The 21,700-nt window shown below is 45.2% G+C and overlaps 1 protein-coding gene across 10 annotated transcripts in view; it reads left to right on the top strand.

Moving 5' to 3' along the window:
* Positions 1–21,700, top strand: part of abi1a (abl-interactor 1a) — a 35,821-nt gene that overhangs the window by 3,244 nt on the left and 10,877 nt on the right. For 6 of the 10 annotated variants that reach the window (XM_034559789.1, XM_034559784.1, XM_034559780.1 and 3 more), the window contains exons 2-3: positions 6,168–6,335; positions 18,040–18,216. In XM_034559789.1, coding sequence (XP_034415680.1) covers positions 6,168–6,335; positions 18,040–18,216 — 345 coding nt within the window. Of the gene's footprint in view, positions 1–6,167; positions 6,336–18,039; positions 18,217–21,595; positions 21,611–21,700 lie in introns of all 10 variants that reach the window. The other 4 variants (XM_034559785.1, XM_034559782.1, XM_034559786.1 and 1 more) reach the window with 1 other exon arrangement.

Genomic DNA, 21,700 nt, shown 5'->3' with positions numbered 1-21,700 from the left:
TGGTGGTATATTGCTTTGAAATTGATTGGGGAGGGGCAGGTAGAATAAACAACACGGAGTAACCAGGAAAGGGGAAATGGAAGTGGCGAGCCGAGAGGTCATATGCCAGATCAGATGCAGTGTTGCAAGCTCAGGGCACGTGACTGCTGAGGCAGCACGATGCCCACTTTAGCACTCTTTTGAAATGCAGTGGTGTGTTCATGCAGGTAGCTCCCTGGCTATCTTGGAGACCTTTTGGTGCACCTGTCCTGCTTTCCATCAGGTGAATTAATGAGTCTTTTTTTTTTTTTTTTTACAACACAGTTCTGTCTCTCTGGGTTACTCTGAGTCCTCGTTTCCTGTCCTTCTTTCTCCGGCTCTCTCTCGTTCTTTCTTTTTTTGCAGAGTGGCCTTGTTTTTTTTTCTTTTTCTCCCAGCATGTCGAGTCCTTGCATCTCTCCGGCCTACCAGATTGGTACCCGTTCATCCCTTCTGACCCCCCCTGTCACTCGTGATGGCCGCTGGTTTTGTCCAGACTGTCGGGGCCGATCTGTCACAGTCCCGTTGGAGCGTCGGAGAGTTACGAAGAAAAAACATCTGTGTCGGCTTCTTGTGCGTCGTTCACGCCGTTCGTCTTTAAAAAAAACGTGTGAATAATCCACCCAAACGTACAGTGAGCTGACCCCGCAGACGGGGAAGAAACACTCCAAAAAAACCACAGATTCATGTTTGTGTTTATTTGTTCCTCAGTTCAGAGCAGTGACTTTCTGCCCGGACGAACCACTTAAGAAGACGCCCCAAAGAAAAGGTTAATTAGTCTCCTCCGTGTGCACACTTCTTCCGACACACTGAAGGGATTTTTAATTGTGCGCTGGCGGTTCTTCAAGGGCAGGTGGACCTTATGGCCTTCCAGTCCGCCTCCATCTGCCCCCCGGAGGACTTGTGTATTCACTTCGCACGCTGCTGAGAGTTCGCTCGAGGAAGGACTGAAGTCGTTAAGTCTGCAGGTTTTTACTCATTCGCGACACGTCCCGGTGTCACGCTGCCTTGTCCGCCTGCACAGGTGGCCAACTTTAATTTTTTAAAGTTTGGATGCTTACTGAATAGGTTGCTGATGAGATATCAGTTATATTATATATATATATTTTTTTTTTTTAAAGATCAATATTGTTTTGACAAAGTGTAATAGAAATTCTGGAAATTGCATGACGTGTGTAAAAACGTTTAAACGTGTTTTTAAAAAAGTCGTTTAAAGTTGTTATCTGTGCGAATGTAAAATGAGGGAACTTGATGATCTCGATGCCGAACTAACTGAGAAGTTAAAAAGCATTTATTAATTTTTTTACGATTCAACACCACAGTTTGATTGTCAAATAAAAGGTCGAGGCTGTAACTGCCGTACAGGGACGTTGCCATGGCAACGGACGTGACGTTACCCCGTCAGCTGACGAACCAGTTCTGCAACGTAGTTACGGATTCAGGCTGTGCGTTTTTGATTTAATTCAAACTAGTTAAAGGTTCGTTCTTATGCAGCTAACTGCCTGCCTAAAATATTCACCGGTAGTCATCATGGGCGAAATAAAGGGAACGAGACCCGGCATTTCTGTGTAAGGACGTGAACTTTGTCCTTCCATGTGATCACGCCTGATCACATTTAAATGTCAGTCGTAGCCATAATAGAAAGTGACAGAAGCCATCACTAGATGAGTCACCATCTATTTGTATTATTATTTTTTATCACAGAGTTCCATAGCAGAAGGAACAAAAAATGTTTTTAAAAGACCAAGAATTAGCCGATCAGACCCTGAACTTTTCTAATCTCACACTTATTGGTTCTCCACTTTATTCCCAGTCCGCGGGCTGGACGCCACTTCGATGCATCTTCCCAGAGTGCACCGGCTCTCGGGCCGCCAACCCGCCTCACTTATCTCACCCCGTCCGGTCTGCGGCGGTCGATGCAAAGAGCCACGAGAGCTCCACGGCCTTCCGGTCGGACTCGCACCCGTTCTTCCTCCGGACCACACTCGGTACCGCTCCTGCCGAGGGCGGTGTTTTTATTTTTATTTATTCGAGGGGACGTTCACTTCCCATTTCCTGTCTTCTAATTCGGCCTGTCTGTTCACAGGGAAAAACAAATCCTCGGTTGCTCCCTTTTGCACTTTTGTTTTTTATTCCCCCCCCCCCCCCCCCCCCCCCCCCCCCCCCCCCGACACTGTGGCTCTCCAGCAACGATTACATGTTGCAGGATTCCAAGCATTCCTGAAAGTGTGTGTTTTTGGTTGTTGTGCCGAGAGTTCCCCCCCCCCCTTCGGACAAGTGGGAGCACATAAACGCAAAACGTGCCTGTCAGCTGTAAAAAAAAAAAAAAAAAAGAACGCCGCGTGATGTTGTCGCGTACTGTCAAACGTTCATACATGTTTGGACTCCTTTTTTTATTTGTATTCCCTGTGTAAAGAGGGCGAAGTTGTCATTGTTCCAAACTTTGGAGGGATGAGTCACTGAGTTTTGATGTCTCACTTCCTCCGATCTTCTGTTCGTCACGGAGGAATACTAATTTACTCCTTTTGCTATTCATGCACCAACTCTGACCTCTTCTTTTTTTTTCCAAAGAGGGGAAGTCTGGGCCTTTCCTTCAGCCAAAACCCCGGAAGTTAGCATCACACCGCTTCCCCTCGACAGAAAGCCAATGAGATTGTACCATCTGGGTCTTGGATGATGGCAAACAGACATTAACGGTTATACAAATATAACCGTTGACTTTATTTTACGAGGGAACTGGAAGCGCACAAAACCGCCAACTCAACTCTGGGTTCATGCCCTGCCTTGTTTTTCTGGAACCCCCCCAAAAAACAACACATTTGCATTTCAGTTGCGGTTGTTTGCTTTTTATCTTGCCAGACTGGATGGGTGACGGAGCGAATTCTAAGTATTTATCCAGTTCAGCGCTTCAAAAGCTTCACATGAAACAAATCCATTCTTGTGACTGCCGCTCCCTTCTAGCTCCCGAAACAGCCAGCGTTCGCAGCGTGAACGTCGGCCACGTCGGCCCCCGTGTTTCTGCCCTATTCGAGAGCCTATCTCTCCTCAGTTCCCAGCTACAATCTCACTTTGTGTACACGGGCCCGTGCATTCCTCTTTACTCCATTACTTTTCCTTTTTTAAACCCAGCGGAGGTGCTGACAGGCTGTCTTAACAGTGCCTGGATAGTCCGCAGTGTCTTTTTCTGTCATTACTCAGCTCAGAAATATGAGATAAAGAGCCCCGGGAGCCCTGGAGCTCTCTGGGAGCTCTCACCTCATTCGCTGCATCGCCTGCTGTGGTGCACTACACTCGAGCTCTCCGCTGCTGCTGTTATTTATCTTTCTGTACTGAGCAAGCACTCATTTTGTTCCCTCCCCCTCTTCTTGGCGAGTGTCTCCATGCTGACAATTGAAGAAGTCCCAGGGAGTAAAGATTCTTGGGTAATTGAACATTAAATCTGGTTAGTTTTAAAGATGAACAAGTGAAGAGACGGCGGCAGCTTTAACTGGAGCAGACAGCACTAAGACGCTGCTGCCGGCGGGCGACTCAATCAAGTGTCTCATCCGTCCGTCCAACGGCCACCGCTGACCTCGCATCCCACCTCGAGCTTGAATCCGTTTTTCCAGAAGCGCAGAGAATTTCAAGGGGCTTGACATTACAGTTGTGTGATCGAGAGGCTTGAGATTCAACCTCGCGCAAACCAGGAGAGGAAGGCTTCTCCCTTCAGTGTTTCCACTTTCTTGACCAATTACTTTTGATTAAATGGGGCTGCAGTCACTGAGGAAATACACACTTTAGTAGCAGGGGCGACTGTTAATAGTCTTTGGTGGCCTAGTTAAACGGCTTCAGGTTGTAAACTGATATAGACCCGCCATCTTGTATCATCTCGTAGATGGCGAGAGACCACATGTGTGTTCGTTGTGTGCCTTCTGTTGCCCTTCAATTTATATGAAACCATGTCATTGTTGTCTCTAAATGAAAGGCGGTCGATCGGTTTCATAAATAGCAACCGATCACGCGGGATGCATGATGAGCGTGCAAAAGGATTGGACACGTTTAAAAAAATTAAAAAAACGCATCAATTGAAGACATTGAACAACTTGGACCGAGCGACGTCACATGTCGTGCTTTGTGTGGACCACCTTGAATGAACGTGTTTTGTAAGACGTTAATTAGTATTTCTTTACGCGCCACAGTTCAGTATTTTGTGCGACCCGAAAGCATCAATGGTGCCGTTTGTCTCTCGCATTTTACAGCTGCAAGATGTTGACAAAAACAAGTTAATTGTGCCGTTTCTTTGAATGTAAAACTAGCGATGCAACTCACCATATTTTTGAGTTTTTACAAATGAATGTGGGGTGCAGAGCTTCTGCAATTTGTTTTTCTAGGACTTCGATTGGATTCGGTGGCAGGAATAATATTCTATGGCCGAGAAATTGTCGTAGTTTCCAGCAACATAAAAACAATCTCATAGGCAGCTTTTATATGTAGGCCAACAGTTCTGCACAGGCAAGCATATGTTGTCCAGTAATCTGTTTGGGGGAAAAAAAACTGCATCCCTTTGCTGTATTACAAATAGCTGATGCACGTGAGGCCGTTTTTGGTTTGTTTGTTTCTGTGTCGTACATCTCCCCTGCAGCTGTTACTCCGTCCACGCTGCATATTGCAGTGTCGCTAGTAGGTGTCTGCATGTGCACATGAATGAACGTGCTTTCAGCAGATGGACCTCTTGCTCCGAGCCCTCCTGGAGGAATCTCTCCTCCCTCCCGATGTGCTGTGTTATCTGCTATTCTGATTGCATCTAAAAAATAAAAAAAAACACACATCGTGTTGGCCGGCACATGAAGCTCTGCAGGTCACGAGCTTTTAGCCGTACGGATTGCTTTCGGGATTTGTTACGAGCTGCCTCGGGGAATCAGCAATGTGACACGCAGTGACCTGGTTGTTGTTGTTTTTTTTCTTCTCGTTTTGTCCATCCGCTTGCCCCTCTTCTTCATATGACCAATTGTAATACCCTCTAACCACGACTACCAGTAATTACCCCCCCCCCCCCCCCTCCTGCTACAGCGGCCTGTTATCAAAGCCCAGCGTGGCCCCTCCGGGCAGCGCTCTTTGGACTCCACTTTATGAGCAGGCAGCGTTGGGAAGAGCCCGAAGAGATCAAACACGATGCCTCAGTTTGGCTCTTCGCCTCAGCCCGTTTGATGTGCGGTGGCTCTGCGGAGCGCCGCAGGCTTTCTGGTTCAGCCACTTTTCTGTGACTTTGTAACTGTCGGTGTTTTGTTGTTGTCGTTCCTCTTTAAAAATAATATTGAGACAGAATGGGGGAAAAATGGAAAAACCAAAGCGTACCAGAATATTTAGTTAGCGGCCTAGCAAAGCCAACAAACAACTAAGCTAGCGAGCCGGCAAGCTAATATAGTGTTAATTAATAATGCTAATGTAAGCTTCTATTAAATGCATAAAAGATTAGTCCACCAAAACTTGTGTTTTGAATATTAAATAGTTACGAAAGTATTAAAGGTGCCCCCCTAAAAGTGTTTAGCTACGTTAGCTTAAATATTTAGCTGTACTTTTCGCATTAATAACAACAGATTCCAGCAGCAATGACGGGACATTTCAAAACCACATCTGAAGGATAATTCACTTCCTCTAAACTATTAATATGCGTAATATGTCCATGTTGTATTTTTGCCACACTTTTGGCTAACTATTCAGCTTATTTTGTTAGCTGTTAGCACTTTTCATTTGTGACCAAAAAAACATAGTTAGGCGCTCCAAGAGTAAACAGTTTAGTGTACTTGCAATGAACAGAAACCTTTCAGCCAAAAAATAAAAATAAATGAACATGCTGAGTATGTTAAACTCTATCAAGCTGGCCAAGTTAGCTGTTCTCGCTCTGTTCCCAGAGCCTCCAATATGGCTGCTGCAGGATGAGTTACATCATCTCAAATTCCAGAGAGAGAGCGAGGTATCTGGGGAGTGAACGTTGGGGTGGGAAAAGGATGCCTCGGCTGCTCCGTTGGCCCGAATCCACCACAAACCTGACCTGGATAGAAGAATGTTATGCGATAATAACGTAACTGGATTCCCATTCAATCTTTTTTTGTTGTTGTTGTTCATCTCTTTATTTATTTATTCTTTCTCTAATCCCTTTTCATGTGCAGGCCCAGGACAAGAGGAAAGCTCTGGAGGAGACCAAAGCCTACACCACCCAGTCGCTGGCCAGCGTGGCCTACCAGATCAATGCCTTAGCCAACAATGTACTGCAGCTGCTGGACATCCAGGCCTCGCAGCTGCGGCGCATGGAGTCCTCCATCAACCACATCTCCCAGGTCAGAAACACACACACACACACACACACACACACACACACACACACACACACACACACACACCGCAGACCATACAGCTGTGAAGAATGGTACCCCTCACTTCCCACTTCTCTTCTCACTTTCACACAGACTCTTGTTATTTTCAAGCACAGTACGAGGCCTTCTGCCGTCTCCATGGTTCCTTTTTAACGGTCGTTATTTGCTATCGGTCTGACTGGCCGTGTGTTTGGCTAAATGACTGGTGCTCTGTTTGCCTCTCCTTTTTATGCTCCCGTCGTCTCTGGAGGGGCACAAACATTATAAAACATTTAGGCACAATCACTCTAACTTGTAGTTATCGGTTTGTAATACTACCGAACAGACACCACTTTATCTGATATTTAAAAGATTATTTATTTATTATTCTGTTAATTCACAGACCGAAATGGACACAAGTACTAGATCCACACATGCTTAGCCAAAACAAGAATAAATCAGGCTAACTGTGGGCAATGTGATGCCTTTGATGAGCCCTTTACAACCTCGTAGCTTGGACTGCTATATGGCAAAAGCTTCTTAATATAATTTTAGCATTTATTTGATGTTGTATTTTGATTCGTCAGTTATTTAGTCAACAAAAACAGATATTCCTGTCTGGTTATTGCATCAATTAAGAATGGCTCAGTCTCCATTAAGGGCTTGCTACGCGCTTTGGCGAATACATATACTCAATTAAATGTCGGGTAACACATTGTTATGATGGTTAGATTCTCCACAATTCACTCATTCAGTTCATTTTACTGTAACCATGAGCACCAAAGTGCTCAAGATAGATGAAAAGAAAGTGGCGACTCCCTTTTGTTGAATACTTCTCCATTCCTTGATTTATTTATAGTCCTTTTGTCCACCGATCAAAAGAATAAAAAAACAGGTTTTCATGAGATTCAACAAGTATTAATAAGTTCTGAATATTGTCACGTGATGGTCAGGTGTGTTTTAAGAGGATAAGTCGACGTGTTGTGGTGGTCAGTCGCGCTGTTACACAAGTAATAATCCTACTGGATTAAATAAACAATGTCATAATAAGGATGTTGTCAGTATTTCCCATCTTTGCTGAGTACGAGTTTTGTGCATTAAAGGAAATAAGGGCCCGTCCCATAAAGACACGTTTGCCAAATAACGGCCCGTTGAGTTCTGTGATTGATGCAAATAAAAGCCCGGGCTATTAATTAACGTTTTACAGAATACGATTATCCATGATTTGATCCGTGGTGCGCTCATTCCCGATTTTAATTGTGTATCGGAAACTGTGGCTTTGGTCTGCTTCTTCCTCTCCTAACCTTTTTTTCTTTCTATAGCATGAGGCTTCCTGCCGTGTGCAGGTAAATCCATGTGCTCATCCAATGAAGGCATTAAGAGCTCAGACAAATCAAACAGAGAGCTCCGGCCAGGTGGCTTCTCGTAGATTAGAAGTGGGTGGTGGCATTCGCCGAAACCTGGAGCGCATTTCTCCTTGTGGTTCATTCCAAACTCATGAAGTAGTTGGTTGAATAATGTGATGTTTGTTGTTTGAAACATTCCTCATGCGGCGACGGAGGGATCTCTGATGGAATGGAGGGAGTAGTTCCTTTTTTAGTTTTGTCTTTCTCGTGTTCGCAATCTTGTGTTTTGCGTCCTCTGACCGTGCTTTTGCTAAGAGCGACCAGAAAATTCCTTCAGGATACAGTGAAGGTCAGATTCTCTAATGGAAGGAAATAGGACTTGTGAGAGAGAGAGAGAGTGTGTGTGTGTGTGTGTGTGAGAGAGAGAGAGACAGATCCGGCAAATCAGAGGGAAGGCTGAAGGAAATGGAAGATGGATGATGACAAGCAAAGAAAGGCAAGAAGAGAGAGAGAGAGACCAAAAATAGTTTTTTATGCTCCTTCAGGTTTTGAGTCAATGTCCCTCCAATTGCGTTCAGCCGACACCAAGGTCATTATCTGTCTCGGTCTCCATGACAACCCTCAGGGCCACGTCTGAAAAGCACAAGAAGCAGAGTTAGACGCGGTACTTTAGTTAACTCCGGTTGACATAGTTTTACTGGCGTCTCCATTGCAGGTGCTCATCGCTGTCCCTCTGGTCTTGTATGGAAAACACAATCCTTCCTAAGCCCGAGTTTGTGTGTCGCCATGGTGAACATGAACTTATATGATGGTCGGCAAAGAAATGTTTCTTTTTGAATTTTTCTTTTTTTTAAAAAATAATTTGCATAAATTGAATAATTGTTTTCCTGTGGTTTCTGGCAAGGGGAGAGAGGTCCCGATGTGTTTGCCGTAACGAGTAAAAGGAAGCGTGGCGGTGAGCGCTGCAGAGCGCGGGCGGGTTTTTATTGCCCTCCGCTGTCCGCTTCACAGGTAGTTCATCATCGCGTCGCCCTCGACGCTCTTGGATACGAGGTCAGCGGCAGGTCCCCGAGGCCGGCGTTGCATCCTGCAGAATGTGTAGTGGAGCCTGCACCTTGTTTCAACACTGGAAGGGAAGTTTTCTCTGGCGAATAACCAATAAGACGCGAGAATCTACGAGGCTATACATAATCATACCGGCACCCCTTGTTTCTACTCGTTTCAGTTTCAGTCTCCGACCTTAAGCCGGCATCCGTCCACGCCTCAGGACGCCGCTCTCTGACATCACCGTGTGTGTGGTGAGACGCCGCCTGGCGTCAGGGGCCGTCTCCCTCGGTGTGGTCAGATCCACGGGGTTCGCTCTGGTCAGGGTGTGTCGGCTCAGTGGTGGCATCTCTCCCACTGGAGCTGGCACCCCTTCTGAGCTGGATGCCACTATACGGCACTGTATTACCGGATCGTACAGCATGGTACAATACAAGTGGTTTTACATGTGCTGGGAGGTACAAAGGGTATTCTTTTCTTTTTTTAATGGGGGGGGGGGAAAGGAACAATTCGGATGCAATATTTCTGGCCTCTGTGAAGATTCAGACCCAGTGCTCGATTTATTCAGCAATCCTTTTTGGATCCATGAAATGTTTTCCTAGAGCCCGCTGGTGACCCAATTGCTCGTTTTGACAAAAACGGTCCCAAAAATACTCAAATTACAAACGCACAAAGAAGAGAACATGAGTTGGAACGAGTAGAGTTTGGCTTTATAACTTGTGTGTTGACTAATCGAGATGCCCGTGGAAACGTTTTTTTTTAAAAATAACACGAGAGTCTATTAAAGTGTTGAATCTCATGTGCTCTAAATAAAATGCATTTGAAGCTGTGCATCGCGTTCATTATGTATGCTGCTTATTGATATTCAGTGGACGTCAGGGTCAGGCTACAGTTTCTTGAATCTGTGTGAGCAGTGACGGATGCACAAATGTTTGTGTGTGTGTGTGTGTTGATAGGTATTTGTTTGTGTCACCTCCCCTGCCGTCATCCACAGGCCGGGGTCTCGCTGCAGTATTGAGGCAGAAAGGGCTGATGGGAAAACAGAGTAGCCTGCGGGGCTTCCACCTTGTGCTGCGTGTGAAGTGGCTGCTAAGAGGCTGCGAACAGGGAGCGCTTTGTCCGACCGGCGGAAGAAAATGCCTCTCATTGAGGACCTCTCTGTGATACCCGAATAGGGAGGACAGAGAGGGTTTTGGGGGTGGGGGGGGAGGGGGGTGCACAAACTGTTCAAGCTGCAGCTCCTGTGTCCTGATTAGGATATTGTTGATATTCAAGTGTTTTAAAAACTGCACACGGAGGTACGCAGCTGCACGTGAGCGATTATTCGAAAGTTTAAAATCTGAAATTGTCCCCTTCTGCACACGAATAGAAGAATACACCGTTTTTGGTGCAGGGAGTGTTGGCGTTGAGGATGAGACATAACAATGGAATAAAAGCCACTTTTTGGGGGGGTTTTTGGAGAAAACTCAGACGCACACGTGACCCGAAGGGAGGTCCAACCGCTCACTTTGATACGCAGTCCAGGGGCCACGGGTTTGATCCACTCACGATACCTTTAGCACACCTGGAGTGACCGTCACAGCACTTTGTTTTTTAGCTAACAAGAAGCATTTTGAGTTCACAGTTAATGAGCATGAAGATATGCGACTCATATTCACACCAACGCCCACGCTGAGCTGTCGAAAAGAACACTCTTTTCTTTTGTGCATCCGGTCAAAGCTATTTTTATTTTTATTTTTATCTCTGCTCTCTTAGAAAATCCCCATGACTCATAGTAACATCTTTGGTCCGTTGAAACATTATTAGCCAAGATGAAGCAGCAGCGTGTTGGAAATACTGAGTCAAGCTCAACTCGGGGGAAACTGTGGTCAGCAAAACCATAAGTGGGATTCTTAAGCTGGTATTGGGTAATATCACAGTAGTCATTGCATATCTCCATAACGATACATATCACAATATAGCAGGTTTTCTGGGAGTTTAAGGAATAAATATATCGTCTGGAATTGTCTGTTAAATACTTCTTGGTGCAAAAAATTGTCTGATTTTCTGAGAATTTTTAAAAAAATGTTTTATTAATTTAGACAACTCAAGATGTATTCATCCAAATTATACATCAAACCACTTTTTTCTTTTACCATAAACTAACCACCACCACAAACTTGAGTGTCCATATCTTAAATGGCACTTGACAGTGTGGTGATTTGTATAACAACACGGTGTTGTGCCATGACGTCAAAACGGCTCTCACTTACATCGGGAGCAGCGCCGGTCGAACCCGGTGACCACGGCGATGACGCTGCAGGCAGAAAGCAGCCGGCGCGTCGACTGCACACGGTCGGATCCCCACCGCCGTGTCTCACGCAGATGCTGCTGATGCAGTCACACAATATTCTTATCTGATCACAAGTTCGTATTCATGCTCTCAGCACCGACTCGCATTTTCATTGTTTTTTTTGTTTTTTGTCTTTTCATTCCAGTCCTCATTCCCCTCAGATGTACAGTTGCATGCCGTGACTCTCTGCTGCTGTTTCGTGTGTGTGCGCGTGTGTGTGTGTGTGTGTGCAGTGCCGTGATAAGAAACCCACACTCATGTAAAGGCTTAAGGTAGCGTCTGTGTGCTGCAGTGGTGACTTTTTGACCTCCCGTCGTGGAAGAATGGCACTCATCCAAACAGGAAATGAAGCCTTGTAGGTCTCCCTTTGTCTCTCTCTGTGTGTGTGTGTGTGTGTGTGTGTGTGTGTGTGTGTGTGTGTGTGTGTGTGTGTGTGTGTGTGTGTGTGTGTGTGTGTGTGTGTGTGTGTGTGTGTGTGTGTGTGTGTGTGTGTGTGTGTGTGTGTGTGTGTGTGTGTGTGTGTGTGTGTGTGTGTGTGTGTGTGTGTGTGTGTGTGTGTGTGTGTGTGTGTGTGTGTGTGTGTGTGTGTGTGTGTGTGTGTGTGTGTGTGTGTGTGTGTGTGTGTGTGTGTGTGTGTGTGTGTGTGTGTGTGGCAAAACCTTTGTGGGGCCCATTGCCTCCAGGCTGTGTTAAATATATCAGGTTCTGATATCGGAAAGTAGCTTTGGATAGGAGAAATGTTCATTAAAAGAAATCTAGTAGCTTATTACCTTAATTCAAATAACATTCATATTCCATCATCAATTATATTTTTATTTTAAAAGTGAGAAATACCCATCGCAATTTCCCCAAACGACCTAAAATGAAGTCCAACGAACTCTCAACAGAAAAAAACAAGATTAGAGAAGCTGCAACCAGAAAATGTCAGTTATTAAAATAAATTGGTGTTGATTGGTCCGTCGATCTCTATTTGATTAACCATCGAATCAATTCAGGGCTTTTAAGCCCGCTGCCGCAGTCGCCTCCTGCAGGGCGTGTGCACACGCACGGATACCAAGACTCCGTTCTGCATGAATAGAGGTTAAATGTGAAATGACTGGTGACTGTTGTTCAGTGACTCATCAGCTCCTCTGCTCCTCTTCTACTTCCCCTCCTCTTCTTCCTCTTCCCCGCCGCAGAGCACCAGGCAGTCTTTCCCACTTAACCGCACTCAGCAATTGCATGTAATCATCGCACCTCTGTTCTGCAGTTCCTCCCCGTTTAAGGAATACCGTCTGCAATTATTCACCGGCTCTGTGTAAACAAGGCCGATCGAGGGAGGGGGGGGGGGACGCTTCTCTCCCCCTCGCAGAGGATTCGTCTCGAAGTCTGAGCGTTGCGTCGGCTCATCTCCCGGCTTGGATGTAAACTTCAGAGCTCTTGTCAGAATCCCGTTTTTGGCCGCAGCCCCAAAAAAAGTTAGATTGGCGGAGGAGTTTCCCATATGTGCCGTGTTAGCAAACAAAGCGCCCACCTTGGCGTGCTGTCTTGAATCTGCTGTCTTGAATCTTTCTCCTCCCCAAGGTTTCACACCGAGAATCCTCACGCAACCTCTTGTTCTGGCCCCCGAAGAACAATAGAACCCAACAGCAGCTCGCCTGGCTCTGTCCAAAGGTCACACAATATGCTGACGAGCGCCTCCAAAAGCTCCCAGGTTCACACCGTGTATCTCTTTCTGTTTAATCCGTAAAACATAACATGTAAAAACAACAATTCCCCCTTGTTTTACAGGCGTTTATGCACCTTTTTTAATGCATCTGTCCAAGAACACAGCCTAAAAATCATCAGGAACAGTGTGATCACAAATGTAAATACACCTGACTATAAATTTCATTGTCTTTTTTTTGACAAAAAAAAAAACATAGCAAATAACTGGAGTAGAGAAGCCGACCTGACCGGTTGAGAGAAAGTGGGCGCGGCAGATGAGAAAAAATAAATAAATAAAAAAGCATCACAAAATAACTGCCGGCACACATCGAGCATCACAAACGAGTCGAAACGCGCCTCCCCGGGGTGAACGTGGGTAATGACGCGGGGTATTTACCGAGAAAAGAACCACACGAGTGCAGAGAGGGAGCCGTTCGTGTGTCCTCCTCAGGCCGTCTTCACCCGTTCGCGGCCTCCGACCATTGAGATGAATCCTCCTGCGCAGGGAGCCTGGAAGTGAGGTCGAGATGTGTTTAACAGACGTGAGCTTCATAGTTAATATCTCCTCGTAATCCGTCGGAACAAGGATTTCCAAATCCTGGACAGCTGTAAAGACGAGCTCGTCTTCGCTCTTAAGGCTTTTAATAAGACCCCGTGGCACGTCCTTATTTTATAATTATGTGCAGTTCTGGTTTATGATATGACACGCCGAGTAAAAATGTTCTTGGACAGCGTACCCTGGGAACCGAGTCCTCCTCGGTGTTCAGTTTGCTGAAACATCTGCACTGGAGCTGTTATCATTAACCATTGGCACATGTATCTGGTCGGCCTCGCCACACAGACACATTGGTATGTAGGGTGTGTTTGTCTGGTAGCAGGCTTTCTTCTCCCCCCCCCCCCCTGAAAACGCTGAAAAGGCTCTTTTTTCTTTCTTTCTTTCCTCCAACATCTGTTGAAGTGAAACCGTCTGTCTCAAGTTCATATCAAAGTCTACAAACATGTTCTTTTGTCTTCTTCTTCTTCTTTTTTTTCTTCTTCTTCTTCTTCTTCTTCTTCTTCTTAGTCTCTTCTTGCCTCACCCTCCCCCAAAAAAACCCACTGTGCTGTTTGTCTGGTGGGAAGTTGTCGACTTAGGTTTTGCGTAAGGCTTCGACATTCCAGTTCCTGGTGATTCATGCCTCTTCTGTGACACTCCCCCAAGTCGTGCGTGACGAAGAGAGAGAGGCCGGTTCAAATGACTTTGCCGGTGGGAAGAACTTAATTATCATTCAATACCGGGAGTCTTAAAAAGGTGCCCGATGATACTAAATAAATAAATAAAATAATGCGTGTCACTGAAAAGAAATCGACTGCGCCCTCATCTCCATTACACTTAATTAATCGTCTTAAGCTGTCAGTCAGACGGGAGACGTAACAAACACAAACACGCAGAGAACAATACACAATAGAGGAAGAGTTGTTATTCAGGACGCACCTTTCTGTGATGTTTTTTTTGTTATTTTGTAAGCATGCCAAACGGTTACAAATAATCTTCAGTCGATCTAGGGAGTGACTTCAGAATAAGCAACGTTAATATGGATAATTATTAATGCATGGTTTGGATATCAAAGTCATTAGCAGGCTGTAAAGAGCCCAATTTATGATTTCTTAATTAAATGCTTTTAAAAAAATAAAATGGTCATGAATTAAGTGATGTTGATCTTCTGTCATCACGTGTCCGGCATCTTAACAGCGATCCCAGACTGCTGATTGGTCGACTGACACATCGCGGCGGCGGCGGTCTCCTCGGGTCCCGTCAAGCTTTTCCAAGTGCAAACCACGACGGCCACAATCTGGATGAAAAGGAAGAAAAAAGAAAATCGCTAATATTTAACGACACAACAGGAATCTCTTACCGTGGCAACCGCTGCGCTGACTCACTCGCATCCCTAAATGGGAAGAACCCTCTCAGCCCTAAGTGGTCTGGATATAGTTTTGTCTGTCTGGCTTTGAATTGTGAGGCTGACGATGGTGTTGGCAGCAGTTCTAAATCCCTCACTGCAGTCATGTAGGTGGGTGACTCTTTTTTTCCTTTTGGTGTGGGGAATTAAGAGGGATGGGAAGAAGAAAAAACAACTTAAAAGGGTGCAGAAGAAGAATTGAGTGAGAGGAAGAGTTGATGATACGACGGAGAAGCCAAATGTTCTGGGAAGAAACACCCACGGGCCTCCAGCACATGGGAGACGGTGGTTGAAAAACACACACACACACACACACACACACACACACACATGAATCATCCACCTTTTCAGTTGGGCAACGTGTACTTGAGTACACACCTTTTTTTTTAGTGCCGGTTGAAAAGTAGCTATTGGAGCTCGCCACTGAAAAAGGAGTCGAGCCAGAATGCCAGAATGCCCACTTTGACCTTTTTTAAAAAAAAAAAATTTGGCTCCATTTAATGTTGTTTTTTTGTTGTTTTTTTAAGCGCCGGTCAGTAGACGAGCAAAACGCTCCTCGCTGCGGTTTTAAATTCACCCCCTCTGAGATCACTTGTACCTTCAGGCTGTTACATCACAGCTATTCTCTCAGCATACAGGAAGGACATTACCTCACTCCACCCCCCACCACCACCACCACCACCACCACCACCCCTCCTGTTGGTCCACGCGCCGCTCTCCGATAAGAGGAGTGTGTGCTCAGCCGAGAGCAGATGCTTTCCCAATATCTGTACAACATTTCTGTAACATTTCAACAACGGTTCTCTTGTTGAGGAGGAAGTTCTCTTTTGGTGGTTTGGACTTTTCCCCTTCAGAGCGGCTTCTTCATCGCGATATCTCACAACAATCTCCCGTGACCTTACGAGGCCTTTACTAGCCTTTTCTAGCTAAAATGTGCCCGTACATGGTATGTCGCGTTGAACGAACGAAAGACCTAGTAAACAGCGAAACTTGTATTTTTATTTTTTTTATTAATTATTCGGGTTCTTCAAAACTCTCAAACCAGAGTTTGTGATTGTTGGAATTTTAATGACTTTTATTCGCGTTTGAATGACGTGCACTTCGATGTTTTTAGCGAAGGTAAAAATGATTCCCCGTGAGGTGAAATGAGGTTAAAGCTTTTATTTTGGAAGTCAAACCAGACCTAGACTGACTGAGCTATAATCCTCCTTTACTCCTTCTTCTTCTTCTTCTTCTTCTTCTCCCTTGTGTTCATCGCAGCCAACCACTGTACCCCTGCAAATAAAAAGGCAGAAAAAACACTGTCTGGAAATAACTGGGACAAAATTTAATCAATCGTGATTTATGGTCGTTTGAAATTGGGGCGTTATCTCTGAGCTCTAATCGTTAGCTCAAATCCAGTCGCAGCACCCTGGAGTTTGAAGCGTCAGTTCGCCTCATTGGGAAGACTTTTTAATATTAAGAGGCTCTCACGTTCTGGCAGCCCGGATTATAAAAGACGACTGTATTCGACGCTCCGCCATCCCCCTTTAATTCAAACGGACACAACAAAGCATTGCAACAGAACGGATGTTTCCCCTTTTGTATGGGATGTCTCTGCAGGAGCAATTATGTATGAGCAACTTTGCCTGTTATGAAATATAGATGTTTCTTCTCTCATTGTGAACAATCCACAATTGTGTGTGTGTGTGTGTGTGTGTCCTTGTGCGTCCTGCACGGACTGTGTATAAGAAGTGTACGCAGTCGTCGTGGCGACGTCACCTGTTGGTTTGTGGACTGCCGTTCTGAAGCCTTGAGTTTGCTATCTTGGTTTTTAAGTGACCATTGAACTGAAGCGACCGTGTGTAGACTGCTGAGGAGCAGCGTAGGTAGGTTAAATCATACCCCGCTTTATTGTCTATTTGACTCTAAAATGGGTCCATAATTTTACTAAATAAACAATGTTTACTGAGGGAATAAATCAAGAGAGAAGTAGAATCGTTTTCCCATAGACGTCTATACAATCTGACTTCTTTCAGCAACCAGAGTCGCTGCCCCCTGCTGGCCAGTAGAGAGAATTCAAGGGTTGGTTTCACTTCACAGAACGGGAGGTCGCCGCCGGGTAAGAAGGGATATCTGCTCTGCATCACTTTGCACTCGCTCGTGAGCTCTCTGGTTTAAAATTAGACTTGACATTGTCCAGAGACCGTACTGGACTGGACTGTACTGAACTGTACTGGACTACACACGAGGCCGCCAGCGTTGCAGACTCCCCTAAGTGATCCTTGAAGTCGGCCGTACAGTGGAACAGAGACAGAGCTCAGTTCGGCTCCAGATCCCTGTGGCATGAAAGGAATCCTCTGTCGACCCCTCCCCCCCACCCCGGTCAGAGACCATCGTTTTACTGCCCTGCCCTCTGCAGACATTGCAGCCTTTCATCAGAAGAGGTTGCAGCTGCGTGTGTCCACCCGGTTGTCATGTTGCCACCTTGGGCCCAAATGCACATTGTGATCAATTTATGACATTTTATAGACCATAGAATTCAAATATTATTGCAAATATCCCATCCATAATGAAAATAGTTGTCCAGATTGACAAACTGCCGCCTCATTGAAGCCGTAATGTTCTTTCCAATCAAAGCTTGGCTGCAGATGGGCACCTTGCAGGGAAGCCTTACTTCTGGCTTCAGTTCTTTGTGCTATTTGCAAGGTTTCCTAATGCATCTTAAAAGTAATTAGTTTTTATAAAGGGGACAGGCTAATTAATGGAACGTTGGTGCAATTGGGGGAGGGGGTGGGGGGGGGGTAAAAACCCTCTTGGTCCCGTGGTGCATGAATAAGGCGTCTCAATTTGGCTCAATAATGTTGCAACGGGAAGATGAAAGGGAGGTTTTCCTAATACACAATATATTTAATGTCATTCCCCTGAAATATATGAATACAGTGGTGCCACATTTCAATCACATTTCATCACTTTTAATTATTTTGTGTGTGTGTGTGTGTGTTTCATAACCTCAGTAATGTTCTGAATTAATTAGTCTTTAGAATCTCGATTCAGGGGTCAGTATTGTTTTCAGAACAATGACCAGATGCACATTATAGGATCATTATTTCACTCAGCCCCCCCCCCCCCCCTCCCGGTCTCCACCGCCATCGATCGTGTTAGTGTCGTAAAAAGGTTACAAGCACCGGTGATGAAAAGCACAGGCTCGCGATTTAATTAAACCTTCTTAAGCTGCTGTTTGACGAGCTCCTTGAATCCCGGGGGGGTCCAACGTTGTGCTGCCGTGCGTCTCTGTGGTGGCATTGATAACCCCCCCCCCCCCCCCCCCCCCCCCCCCCCCCCCCCCTCTTGTTTTACAGACGGTGGACATCCATAAAGAGAAGGTGGCCCGGCGGGAGATCGGGATCCTGACCACCAACAAGAACACCTCGAGGACCCATAAGATCATCGCGCCCGCTAACATGGAGCGGCCCGTCCGGTACATCAGGAAGCCCGTGGACTACAATGTACTGGACGACGTCGGCCACGGCGTCAAGGTGAGCAGGACTGCATGATTTTTTTTGGGGGTGTTCTCTGCGTTCAATTAGTCTCTCTGCGTTCTGTTCTTCCACTGTATCCAATGCTCTCCCCCTCCTCTCCTCATCTCCTTCTAGCCAGAGGTATTCCCATCTCTCTTCTCTCTCTCTCTCTCTCTCTCTCTCTCTCCTTCTCTTCTTTTCTTCTCTTCTCTCTCTCTCTCTCTCTCTCTCTCTCCCACTATTGACTCGTCTTTCTGGCTCGCGCTCCATCTCTTGTGCTTTTCTCTTTCATCTTCAGAAAGCACTCCTTCTGACCCTACAGGAATATGTTTTCAGTGTGGGTTGGGGGGGGGGGGGGGGATGAACGAATAAAGCGGTTACATCATGCAGCATTCGGTAAAAGCGGCTCTATTCTCAGAGCGTGTGTGTGTGTGTGTGTGTAATAAAAAAAAAAAGGACACGTTTTGTGAGACTTTTTTTTTTTTTTTAAAGGCACTTAGGCCTCTCGGACCGCCCTCGTAATCTCGTTCTCCAGTTTCTCTAAAACCTCGATGTTGTTGGAATTAGATTTGTAGTTTTATTTTCACATCGAGGCGAGAGAGGAGCTGTTTTTTTTTGTTTTTTTTTCATGCTATAAACTCTCGTGATCCAAAGTGGGACATTTTCCACTTCGCTCGCTTCAGGGGGTCACTGGGTCGTCTTGACAGCGGCGGTAATGACATCATTTTCCTGATGGCCGGGAGGAGGGGGGGGGTCTCCGCCCCATCAATCAGCCAATCAATCGCAGCTGTCAGACGGATCGGATTAGAGGTCCCGTAGCGTTACATTGATGAAGCAGGATAAAAGCCATTGTGTCGCTCTCCATTCGCTGTGCGGGGAATCACGTCGGACACTTCCGTCATGGTGGAAGAGTGCGATGGCTAATTGGGAGTGAACGCCGACGTTGTGCACTTAAAAAGTGCACGAAGATACGTTTTATTATTATTGAATCGAGCGTTTCTTTCCAAGTTTGAGATGATAAATATGAGCCCGCTCATGTGTTTTGTGCTAAACATGAAGCCAGAGGTTGTCAGCTTAGCTTAGCATAAAGACAGCGTTATTAACACATTGAATCTCATACATGTGCTGTTATTGTTTTTTTTGGTATAAATTAGTGAGCTTTAGGCTGGTTGGCAGATTTGGGAATGTCGTAGAGAGGCTAGCTGATTCCCCCTGTTTTCAGTCTTTATGCTAAGCTACGCTAATTGACGCCACAAAATGCAAGCAACAAAGTGAGTATTTCCCAAAAAGTCAAGCTGTTGCTTTAACCATTCGATAGTATTCAGGTATAATTATAAAGTAATTATATACTACACATGCTCATGCATAGATGGAGGATGTAGGACGGCTGCAGGTCACAGCCCACAGAGCCAATCAATAATGGACGTCAGTACTTCATATTTGTTCATTTATTCATATAGTATCCGGTGATCGCTCGTATAGAATATCTAGCCACGGTTTACTTATTGACCAGAATCAATACTTTAATAGGAGTTTAAATCATGTCTACTGCCGCCGGTTAACTGTGAAACGGAGTGTGCGCATCGGCCCTTCATGGGTTGTCGTGTTTGTTCAGTTAAACGCCAAAGCGTGAGCGACGTGGCGCCGACATGCACTATTAAACAGAAGCTTTAATGGAGGATCCAAACGAGCAATGAGGAAAGAAAAGAGAGAGAGAAATTCAGCTGGTAGATAATCTGATTCTTCTCTGAACATCGTATCAATAATAATTTGAGGGATCCGGATGCTCCTCCATCTCAAGGCGTCCTGAAAGATGAGATTTACTCTTCCGGTCAGCTGATGTGTTTAATCTAGTCAGCGCGGATGATGTCAGGTGTTTGACGTTATATTGCATTCTTTTAATGTGTAAATTATGAGTTTAAATGATTATCTTAAAGGGACAGTGCTTGAAAAACATGTATGTACTTGAGTGGATAAAGCCATGACTACCTTTTTTAGTTTTCAGGTCTGTTTATGCACACGGAGGTCAGCAAGTCATTCTCCTAAATGAATGTCTTCAGGGTTGATTTGTCCGCCAATGCAACAGTAAGTTTGCATCAGCGGCTGATATCTGTGAGATAAAATCAAAAAAAAAAAAGGGTAATGTATTTATTACGTGTACGCATCTTTTCGTGTGTGTGTATATATATATATATATATATATATATATATATTTATTTATTTATATATTTATTTATTTATTTAATGACTATTTGCTGAAAAGAAACCCGTAATAACGGCTCCATAAACAATAACGTAAATTTCCAAATGTTACATTCTGGATTGTGAGTTTCTCATCTCCATTTAAAAACAAAATAAAAACCGCAGTAAATTTTTTTTTGGGACGTATCCATGGCGACTACCATGAACGCAAAGGAAGTGTTTGTGCAGAGACTCAACCCGGCCCTGACGGGACTGCATTGCTCCAGTTTCTTTTCACCCCCAGCTCGACATGCTAAGCCTTTTTTCGGACTTGATGATGACCTTAATCTGACCCTTTTTTATTCGACGTGTTACCAAAAAGCATTTCCACACTGCCAGTCTGGTTTGTGCAGCAACACAGAGATACGGCATTATGAGGGAAGGCGGTCGCAGGCCTTTGCATGACCTAGATTGTAAAGCGAATCCCGTCTAGCTCAGATAACCCGGGGTGACTGAAATTTGAGTGTGAAATGTGGCATTCTGTTTTTCTTTAAAGAGGCAGAGAGAGCACCTCGTGTTCAACCAACGGCGAGAATTTTCTTTTGGGTTTCATCTTCTCTCTTTCTCTCGTGGACGTGCGAGGAGCCTTTCTGCAAAGGCCACCGGGGAAGCTGCATTATAGATGAGCCACTTGACTCTGCAGTCGACTCTACATTCCTTTTTGACATCAAGTACAAAGGTGTTCTCTTATTCTTTTTTTTTTAATCACTGCCAGTAATGCAGTCATTAAATTATTTTTAGTCCGAAAACCTGGATATGTTCCAAAAAAACAAATGCATGCTCTGTAGACAGCTTTTGATGCACAAAGGTGAAATCCTTGGCTCTCAGACCATTTGTTAAGATTTACACACACAAAAAAAAACAAAAACCCGTTTGGCTCGTTCGCGATATCGCTGTCGTCGGTTTCCTGTGATTTCCTTCCAGTCCACGCTGGGTGTGGCGCTGCAGGCCCGGAGCCACGGGGTTCTCCGCTGGTAGAACGCATTGTAACCGCCGACCCGGGTCCTGCTAAAAGTTTACTCGCTTGTACTTTGACTTCTTCTGATCCGTTCAGACGTGGACATTGTTTTTGACATGCCTTCTTTCTGTCTCTCTCTCTCTCTCTCTCTCTCTCTCTCTCTCCTGTCTCTTTTTTTTCTTCCTTCGCCTTCATAAGTGGCTAAAAGCCAAGGTAAGTCTGGTTTGTCACATGACCCATTTCACTATAATGTATTATTGATAGATCCATCCAACTCCCTTGTCAAAGCAAACCCCTATACAT

Source organism: Cyclopterus lumpus, chromosome 20, assembly GCF_009769545.1.
Source record: "Cyclopterus lumpus isolate fCycLum1 chromosome 20, fCycLum1.pri, whole genome shotgun sequence".
NCBI lineage: Eukaryota > Metazoa > Chordata > Actinopteri > Perciformes > Cyclopteridae > Cyclopterus > Cyclopterus lumpus.
Note: the sequence above shows the minus strand (reverse complement) of the source record. Positions and strands in the feature narration are given on the sequence as shown.